Here is a 10697-nt window from a genome sequence, read left to right as displayed (position 1 = left end):
TGAGGCCATTTTGAAGGCTGAAATGAGTTCCTCAAAAAGTGTCAGGAAATATTTCGGAGTGAAACACGAACGCTGACTTTTCAAACGGGAACTCTTTTGCAGTGATAGGTGTAGGCGGCCCTTCAGTTTCCTGCGGTGCAGCGGGCAGCAGTGCAACCGCGCCATCTAGCGTCACTGAGACGCAACTACGTCGCAGATACGTAACTTCCTGTTCAAACATGGCCGCGCACTGACAAATGTCACGACGCTTCTCCTGCTTAAAAAAAAAACAAAAAAACATCAAATTACTGTCGTCTGTGCGGCGAATAAAGAAGAGGCGACATCCGTAGAGATTTTCCTCCACGTCGTCTCACATCCTCAGAGGTAATTCACTTCTTCGTGCTCATTTCTAAACCGCCTATGCCATTAAGACAGGGCACGCTTCGTGCTGTTAAATTTAGCACCAGCCATACTGTTGTCATTCAATGACAATTTCGGGTTTATTAGTGATGTAGTCGGGGTTGAACAGTACAAGATTCGCTGCCGGCGTGGTTTATAGAAATTCGCTTTTATGCACATTGTTTTAAATGATGATTACAAGTGTTATTTCGTCTGTTGCAGGATATTTCAGCGAACAACATGGTGCATTTATGTGAGTATTCAGTCAGAGCTCTTTGCTCTCTGTCAAGGTTTTTAGAAAGGACAAGTGGATATATTTGTTTTTTTCTCACTTGTTCTTCCACTATAACTACATGTACGTATCACTTTGAAAAAAAAAAAATATATATATATATATATAGAAAATGCGTTTGAGATAAGAGTTCGTGTTTCATCTAAAGTGTCTTAAGAAGCTTCAATAACGCGAGAGGTGCGAAAAACGGACAATCAGTGGCTCAAAGCTGTGAATCAGGTTCCTTTACGTTTCCAAAAAAAAAATGTAGTACCGAATCTGAAGCTGTGAATCCTCGCAACAACAAAATGCCGACATGTCATCCCACAACACAAGTGGACATTTATCATCACCGGTATGAACACACTGCTTCGTCACTTCTTTCCAACCAAATCTAAATCTAAAACAAATTCCAAAACTAGTGAAAAATGTCCATTTCTGACAACAGTCCTAAACGCAAAGATGTGGAATTAAAGAATAATGTCAAAACAGATAAAGGAACAATCCACTCATTGGAGAGGCAGTAATCAGAGGATTCATTTTCTCATTTCGAGTGTATCACTTGGCTTGAGCTTCACAGTAAAGAAGAAAAGCAGCAGTCAAAACAAGATTAATACAGCTCACTTTGGGAGAAGGCAGGGTACACCTGTGAGGTGACAGTGCTAACCACTGCACTCTAAGATTAATATAAATAATAACAAACAAAAAAAAACATTTACTCCTCTCATCTCTGCTCCTTCCTCCATTTTTTTTTTGTTTTGAAGGTTATTTTGATAAAAGTAACAGGATCAGAGGTATAGACAACAAGAGTTGCTAAGTAAGATATTAATCAGCTTCTGTACGAGGTTCTTTGACAGTATAACGTTAACTTGTGGGATATCAAGCAGCCACTGACACCGGGGTATGTAACTCTCTTTTGTCCTCTTCTTTGACAATTCTCATTGTGTTCATTTCCTTCTGCAGCATCGCTCCTCCTAAAAAAGTACCACGGGGGTTACGTTGTCATTCGATTGGCTCTTGCAGGCCACAATCAAGCAAACAGACCCTTTTATCGCATCGTGGCAGCTTACAACAAAAGGGCAAGAGATGGTAAATATATAGAGCAGCTGGGTTCCTACGACCCTCTTCCAAACATCTACAACGAGAAACTGGTCAGTTTCAATTTCGACCGGATCAAGTACTGGATCGGTTGCGGTGCACATCCGACGAAACCGGTGGCCAAACTTCTCGGTGAGTAGTCACTTCATGAGTCGGCTCTTTTTAATGTCGTTTGCGCACTTTCATTGTCGTCCTTTCCAGAGAATTGTGCTGCTCGTAGAGGATTGTTTAATCAAGGAGGTCCAGCCGTAACATTTACCAAGCGGCCCACCCTTAGGTTAATATTTATCTCGAGATAATATCAGTACGGTTTACTCATTGAAATCTTTGATATGTTTTGTATACAATCTGCTATAAATCGTGACTTCATCATGCCCTCAAGCACCTCGTGCACCCACTGGTGCAAAGAATTGTACAGAAAAAGATTAATTCTTTATTTTGTGGGTTTAATAAGCATCTCTTGCATCACTTCACTGGACCAATGGCATCCTTAGAATTAAATGTAGTATATTTAGGAGGACTACAAGAAATGTACATGGTCTTAAAGTGATCATATCGATACACTAAGTTCCAAAAGATGTTGGCAACTCCCAGCAATGTTTCTGCAATATTTGTTTGGAATAGCTTGTTGTGGAAGTTGTCATCTTCCCCCTTTCTTTTCTCTCTTTCTGCAGGGTTGGCGGGATTTTTCCCTCTGCACCCCATGACGATAACAGAGGCGGAGCGTCGGAGAGCCCAAACGGAGCTGACAGAAACAGCGACGGAGGAGGGACAGAAGCAGGCGGAAGTATGAGAGCTCAAGCTGCAGACCGTGTGACTGTCCAGTTATTTGGAAGAAGAACCGATCGATTCGTTTTTTTTCACTCGTTAGCCGCCTATAGCGGTTTAAGATATGAAATGCCGTAGGATTCGTTGCTTCAGTCGGATCTCTGAAAAAGTCATCTTACAACTGATGTTTCATCAAACTCAGCAGCTTCACGCGCGGTGCGCTGCAAGCAGCAGTTGTTTGTATTTATTCTTTTATGTGACTGGATTAAAGAATTTCAATATTATATCATTTCTTTGGTGTTAAACTGTAGATATTTTTTATGATCATGTCTAACTTTTCCTGGACTTTTGTAAACATTCCGCACAAACAAGTTTTCATGCCTTTGTGCCGATAACAGCCGCAGCTGCCAGCATTATGTCTTTGGCTTCCCGTTCTCTAGAGCGGGATATCTCAGCAATTTTGAGAGAATTTCTTCAAAATTGGCTCAAACGTTGTTTTGGCCTCAAGGATTATCTGAATATAATTTGGTGGTCAAAGGTAATTTTTTGTTTTTGTTTATCCTCAAGTCAAATTTTTGATTGAGTACAAATTATAATTCAACTTTATCTTAAGTACATACATTTTCTTTTGTCACAAGCAAAAGGTTCCCTAATGTAGGTCAAAACAATATGTTTTGCTTTTTTTACCCCCTAAATTTGTACTATTAACAGCTACTGTATTTTCTATATTATAAAAGCAGAATTTTCACTTAAGATGAAACTGAAATTTTATTACAATCAATATTACATTTTGTTTACTCAATGAACAAATACAAGAAGATTCTCTTCAAAAGACCATCTTTATTGTGATGTTTTTAAAATGTGCATCACCTTCTGTTACTTGTATGTGTTAAAAAATAAAACCAAAATACACAAATAAAACCTGAGATTTGCAGTCAGTAGAGCTAGCTAGTGTGTGTATCACACATCAACACTTGAGGAAAAACACAGAATGAGTAAATGGTCTGTACTTGCACAGCGCTTTATCACCTTACGGCCTCAAAGCGCTTTTACATGTTTTTTCCAATCACCCATTCACACACGAATGAGACAGATCACCATGCAAGGTGCCGCCATCAGGAGCACATTCACACACCGATGGCACACCATCGGGAGCAACTTAGGGTTCAGTGTCTTGCTCAAGGACACTTTAGGCATGTGGACGGGGGGAGCTGGGGATCGAACCACCAACCTTCCGATTAGTGTGCAACCCACTCTACCGTCTGAGTACCGACGGAGTAAATTCTGGTCTTTGATCTGTTTTTAAGCCTTCTGTAACATCAACCACATCAATGCCAACATGGTACATCTTTTCTTTAAAAAAATGAGATAGGCAATGCAAAAGCCATCAAAAGTTTCCTCTGGTATTATAACTTGGCTATCCCTTTATAAAACAACCATAACAAATGTTACCTTGTGTTGAACCATTACAAATGCGAGATCGGAAGTTAGCATCCAAGTAATCTTTGTACTTGAATATTTCTTCAGCTAGCTTTTCCAGAACATCTTTGACGTTTGACCTATACACCGCATTTCCATGTTTTAACTGCGGTTCAGTGTCATAGGAGAATGTTAGTCTCAGAAACTCTCTGATACAGAAGTTCTTGTAGAGACAGCTGGAGTAGCTCTGTGTCGTCTGACAGTAGACTCCAAATCATCATAGGCAGTGACTAAATCCTTTGCTGCAATCATCAGTTATTGGGATGACCCGTACAGTTGCCAAATCCTCACATTCTGCAGAAGATGTGAAAGTTCACTTGTGCATCTCCATAGTGTCCGTCTTGGTCCTGCAATCTTACATTTCAGTTTACCTCACAGACTTTTCGGACTTCATCCATAAGCTGCTCCATTGTCAGGAATTCCATCAGGCAGAATGAGCCTCCTGGTGTCATCAGGATTCAGGATAACTTGCACCTTGGCTGGCCTTTTCATTGACCTGTCAGCCCATCCAAAAGGTTCTAGTAAAAACAAGAATAAAAACTATTCCTTTCAGTGCAAAATTGGCCATAACTTACAACTAATTCACACTCACAGATTCATTGATTCACACTTCTGGTGAATAAGAAAGAAATTTCACAATAAATATTTATTATTTATGAAATCAATGTTTGTGTATGTTAAACTGCTAAGGCATTATGTCATCTTTAAAATCGAATTCTTACATTGAAAAAGGCAGAAAATGTTGTCTTTTTCTTTCACTAGGTGAAGTGCCTGTACGCATACAAGGAATAACAATTTCCACCATTTGCTCAAATTGATTGCTTTACTCAAAAAAGTGTTACAACTTTGGATCTGCTGTAAAGATTTTAGTGTAGAGAAACATTAAAAGGATTTCTGTTTTTGGGAGACAAGCTCAAATTCTACAAGTTCTACAGCACAAAAGTTTTTTTGTTTTTTTTGTTGTAGGTCTTTCACTTCAAGACAGTGGAAAGTGAGCCACGACCACAAAGAGAAGTGAGAATTGGATTTTATTTTACTTACTTCATACTGTTTCGAATTTATACTACATTACATATTCAACTGAAATTACATTTAAATACTACATTGGTAAACATACATCTGTGTAAGTTCAAAGCTTTTCTATTAAAGTGCTAAATTTCTATTTTGGATTTGTAGATTATATTTAAATATACAGGAAAATAATATTCACAGTTGTTCATTATGGTACTTACCAATTTCAGCAATATGTTGATTACTTTATAATCCACAGCAGCAAACCTGTGAACACAAAGAAAATGGTGAGATCTTACTTAATCACAATAGACTCTAATTGATTAACTGAGCCTCAGGTTTACTGGTGGTTCTGTACTATACTCCATTATACTGACAGATCCAATCAATCAATACTCAGCACTTTAGTCAGTCCTACAACTTAATTCACCGTCGTAATTTTTGGTTATGCATCACAGAATAAAATTTGAATTCATATGTATTCATATTTGTATTATTAAATGCTGTTTAAAGAGCAAAACGGTAAAGATATCGCGCGGGGGGGGAACCCTCTGAATTTCAAGTCTGTGGGGCACAAAAGTCAGTGAACTACAACCCGCATTGCTGCTGCACGGCTCCACCTGCACCCCACCTCTGCACCGCTAGTAGAGGTGAGAATGGCTGAGGAGAGGCTGCATTGTTTATTAGCCGTTTCAGACCGGGTATACGGAACATACAAGTGACCAGTGCGCATTTCATTAGACATGAAGCCGACACGTTTAACATCCGTCGGATTAACGATAAACGGTGCATGACTGAAACGACGACAGGCCTTTTGCTAGTTTATCGAAGCGAGCCTTTCCATAAATCACTATTTTGGTCCTTCCGTGCCAGCGAAATTGCATGAGAAACAATATTAACTTTGCACTTGTCAACCGGAGGTAACCGCAGCCTCGCAGTTAGCACGAGACAGCGAAATACACGCGAAATACAAAGATAGTCTCTAAAGTGTTTGCCCATGCTGCCACTAAGCAAAAAATGTTCACAGAAAACACACATTCCCTTCAAAACAAAGAATTTCAAACGCTTACCTTGTTTAAAGGAGTTGTTTGATCCCGAAGAAAGTGCTCCCTTCGGAAGCGAGGTAACGGCGGGCAACAAAACTCGACGCAGAATAATTTGACGTCACGTCACGTGGCAAGTAAAAAATACTAACAAAGTAAAAGTAAGTATTGGTGTTAATTTACTCTGAGGGGAGTAGGTTTTAGTTTTAGACAAACGGAAAAACCCTGGTGTAAACTAGAAATCACAATTTTCACTTTGACTAAAGTATAAATTCACTTTAAGTCAATGACACTGACCTTTCACTTTTTTCAGTGATGTTTGTGGTTACAACTCAAGAATTCATATGCTAAATAGAATAAAATAATGACTTGATGATATTTTGTATCCAAAGGGTCAAAGGTCAACTTCACTGATATCATAATGTTCTGCAAAAACAGCTATTCTGTTCATTATTGAAAGCCATAACTCAGCAACTAAAAGCAAAATTGTAACCATATTTTACACTTATTCAGATACTGAGATTGTGACAATATTGCGGGTGTTCACCTTGAAACTGGTGATTGTTTGGATCTTTTGTGCTGTCGTGTTAAAGAGCTGTGTGAAGCACCCATGTTTTAGAAATTGTAACGTCTTTATAGCAACATCCATTTTTTAAGCATTGTCTACTGTTTGTAAGTTTGTGTTCTATCAGAATTCACTTTAGAGGCCAAATTCATTCAAAGTCTTCACTACATACAGTGGGTACGGAAAGTATTCAGACCCCTTTAAATTTTTCACTCTTTGTTTCATTGCAGCCATTTGCTAAAATCAAAAAAGTTCATTTTATTTCTCATTAATGTACACTCAGCACTCCATCTTGACAGAAAAAAACAGAAATGTAGAAATTTGTGCAAATTTATTAAAAAAGAAAAACTGAAATATCACATGGTCATAAGTATTCAGACCCTTTGCTGTGACACTCATATTTAACTCACATGCTGTCCATTTCTTCTGATCCTCCTTGAGATGGTTCTACTCCTTCATTGGAGTCCAGCTGTGTTTAATTAAACTGATTGGACTTGATTAGGAAAGGCACACACCTGTCTATATAAGACCTTACAGCTCACAGTGCATGTCAGAGCAAATGAGAATCATGAGGTCGAAGGAACTGCCCAAGGAGCTCAGAGACAGAATTGTGGCAAGGCACAGATCTGGCCAAGGTTACAAAATAATTTCTGCAGCACTCAAGGTTCCGAAGAGCACAGTGGCCTCCATAATCCTTAAATGGAAGAAGTTTGGGACGACCAGAACTCTTCCTAGACCTGGCCGTCCAGCCAAACTGAGCAATCGTGGGAGAAGAGCCTTGGTGAGAGAGGTAAAGAAGAACCCGAAGATCACTGTGGCTGAGCTCCAGAGATGCAGTCGGGAGATGGGAGAAAGTTCCACAAAGTCAACTATCACTGCAGCCCTCCACCAGTCGGGGCTTTATGGCAGAGTGGCCCGACGGAAGCCTCTCCTCAGTGCAAGACATATGAAAGCCTGCATAGAGTAACTTTTTGGCGTTAATTCTAAGCGGTATGTGTGGAGAAAACCAGGCACTGCTCATCACCTGCCCAATACAATCCCAACAGTGAAACATGGTGGTGGCAGCATCATGCTATGGGGGTGTTTTTCAGCTGCAGGGACAGGACGACTGGTTGCAATTGAAGGAAAGATGAATGCGGCCAAGTACAGAGATATCCTGGAAGAAAACCTCTTCCAGAGTGCTCTGGACCTCAGACTGGACTGAAGGTTCACCTTCCAACAAGACAATGACCCTAAGCACACAGCTAAAATAACAAAGGAGTGGCTTCGGAACAACTCTGTGACCATTCTTGACTGGCCCAGCCAGAGCCCTGACCTAAACCCAATTGAGCATCTCTGGAGAGACCTGAAAATGGCTGTCCACCAACGTTCACCATCCAACCTGACGGAACTGGAGAGGATCTGCAAGGAAGAATGGCAGAGGATCCCCAAATCCAGGTGTGAAAAGCTTGTTGCATCATTCCCAAGAAGACTCATGGCTGTACTAGCTCAAAAGGATGCTTCTACTCAATACTGAGCAAAGGGTCTGAATACTTATGACCATGTGATATTTCAGTTTTTCTTTTTTAATAAATTTGCACAAATTTCTACATTTCTGCTTTTTTCTGTCAAGATGGGGTGCTGAGTGTACATTAATGAGAAATAAAATGAACTTTTTTGATTTTAGCAAATGGCTGCAATGAAACAAAGAGTGAAAAATTTAAAGGGGTCTGAATACTTTCTGTACCCACTGTATGTGTTAGGAGTCTGGACAGACATAAACTGCAACTTTACTGATTGGCAGAGGCATACAGCTGTGAGATGGAAATTCTAGTTAATTAAATTAATTATTTTTCTTTCCTTTGAAATTGTCCTAGGAAGCTTGCCTTCTTCTTTTTTTTTCTCATTTTTGCCTGCATACATTTGAATGGGCACACATGAACTAGCAGTGAATGTCAATCAGGTTAACTACAAGGAAATAAAGAAATCAGAAGTGGGTGGGTTTGTATACATAGGTGTTGGCGAGCTTGATTGCACTTGGTTCCCTTTTGGTTTCATAGAAAATTCTCCACCCTTGTATTTTGGCAACCTTTCTTAACTGTAAATTTACCACTTGCTGTAAGAAGTGACAAAATATTTGACACTGGAATCATGTTATAGTAAATCTGTTTTCTGTTTCAAATCAGACAATTCTTCTCATAAAATACAACATTTACAGATCAAATTCAGGATTCATTGGGGTCAGCAAACATTAACTACCAAAATGCACAATAAATCATTCATACAGTAAATTATTCCGTACAGAATTGATTTGACCTGGTTAGGATAGAAAAGAATAGCAGTCACTGAAACATAAATGCCTGCCACACTTATTTCTTTCGTTAACAAACTAAGCAGGAGACATCATCATCAACAAAGGCTCATTATGCATGTTGTCTTTTGATAAATAGAGTGCAGAGGAAGCACCACATGCTGTCTATTCATTTATGTACTTAATAGTTTCTCCTCTCTTCACAAATAAATCAGAGGATGTCTGTCAGCGGTGAGACAAGAGACAGGTCTAAAATCATTTAATGAAAGAAACACTAACTCAACTGAAATACAGTTCATATTTAGATCATGATTTTTCACCAGCATGTATAAACTGCTGTCTGGTGTGAGTGCCACATGCTTATCCTTGCATGCTTGTCTTTCTGTCTTTTAACAGCTCATTGTTGCACCACAGGGGTGGTTTGCGTCAATCAGGGAGTGATAAGAATATCAATGTGAGCAAAGACGCAATGGATGACACCCTGGAGTCCAGATGAAAGTCCAGCCAAAACAAATACAAGACTTAAAATAGTTCTGTTGTCAATATTGTGTTTTTTCTATTATGACTGTGGACAAAAACTCTGTTGTTACTCTTGGGCGTTTCCAAGTACAGCTGTAGTTATAAAGCCAGTGCAGTCTGCAGTTTTTCTCATTGTAGTTACACATAACTTGAATTTCAAGAAAAGGAAACATAATTAATAAAACTGTAAAAGGAAAAAAAAGTGTCCCAAATAATTTCAACATTGTTATGAAACTATATTAATCTAGCATGATGTGGTTGCCAGCATACATTATGTTTTCTGTTGTGTGGCATTTCAGAAATAATTGTCTAATGAGCAAACAGAGGTGTGGAGTACTTTACCCAAATCTCATATGGCCTCAAGATCAAGAGAAATATTTGTGCTCAACCTCGTCACAGCTCATTTATCCCCAGATATATTGTCAATATGTTTCCAAATGATGCATTCCTTAAGTTAGAGTCATTTGACCTTCTCTATCATGTCCAGCCGGTTGCCACAGCATATGAATACAAGATTAAAGTAAATCTCAACAACAAAGCATATGAATCACTAGTTGCCAAATTTATAGAAAAATAACAACTAATTCAGTATTTGAAGAGAAGAACAATACATGTATTGTTAGTAATATTATCTTAATAAAGTTCAATTAAAAACTATTTTAAAAGTTAAATTTACATCATGGATAAACTGCTAGCAGTAGATTTTTCACAAAATCTTTAAGAAACATGCAAAATCTCTCACCACTGATGGATAGCAACTTCATTATAAACGTATACTCCCTCAATACTGTAAGAAATTAACCTGTATATCATCAGTGTTATCCATAACTGGTGGCTTGCTTGAACAAGTGTCATTGACTATATATTTTTTTTTAATGAAAATTACTCAATTACTTAAAAAAAATAGTACTTACTGCATAATTATTATTTAAATAAAATGTAGTTTCAACCTTGGTAGTAGGTAGTCGAGTTTTGTTTCATTTACTATGTTTGTGACATTTAGCAAACATCAGCAATTGCATGACAGGTGCACAGTATATTAAGTATCACTGTTGTCCCCGACAATACATAATGGGTAATAATGTAACATTGGGTAATAACTCTTTTCTTTTTGAAATTTCACCCACCCTCACTCTACCTCACCCCACCTCACCCACTCACACCTTAATCTTTGTCCACTTCAGCGTCACTGTGAGCTGTATGAGTGTAATTTCAGGGAACTTCACAAATCCCAGCAGTGCAAGGACACAAGTTTGCAAAGGGAGGGACCTACAT

At 38.7% G+C, this 10697-nt stretch overlaps 1 protein-coding gene across 1 annotated transcript; it reads left to right on the top strand.

Annotated features, from left to right (window-relative positions):
- The first annotated feature begins 206 nt into the window (after positions 1–206).
- mrps16 (mitochondrial ribosomal protein S16) lies at positions 207–2806 on the top strand. Its single transcript, XM_069145964.1, has 4 exons — positions 207–363; positions 601–631; positions 1613–1879; positions 2422–2806. The coding sequence occupies exons 2-4, from the start codon at positions 619–621 to the stop codon at positions 2538–2540; spliced, it is 399 nt and encodes a 132-aa protein (XP_069002065.1). The 5' UTR covers positions 207–363; positions 601–618; the 3' UTR covers positions 2541–2806.
- The last annotated feature ends 7891 nt before the right edge of the window (positions 2807–10697 follow it).

The sequence above is a fragment of the Embiotoca jacksoni genome, unplaced genomic scaffold (assembly GCF_022577435.1).
Source record: "Embiotoca jacksoni isolate LCO1_2020_lvr unplaced genomic scaffold, fEmbJac1.0.p SCAF_1, whole genome shotgun sequence".
Taxonomy (NCBI): Eukaryota; Metazoa; Chordata; class Actinopteri; family Embiotocidae; genus Embiotoca; species Embiotoca jacksoni.
Note: the sequence above shows the minus strand (reverse complement) of the source record. Positions and strands in the feature narration are given on the sequence as shown.

Coding starts and splice junctions, on each gene's coding strand:
- mrps16 (XM_069145964.1), top strand. Junction 1,880..2,421: donor ACCGGTGGCCAAACTTCTCG/GTGAGTAGTCAC, acceptor CTCTTTCTGCAG/GGTTGGCGGGATTTTTCCCT.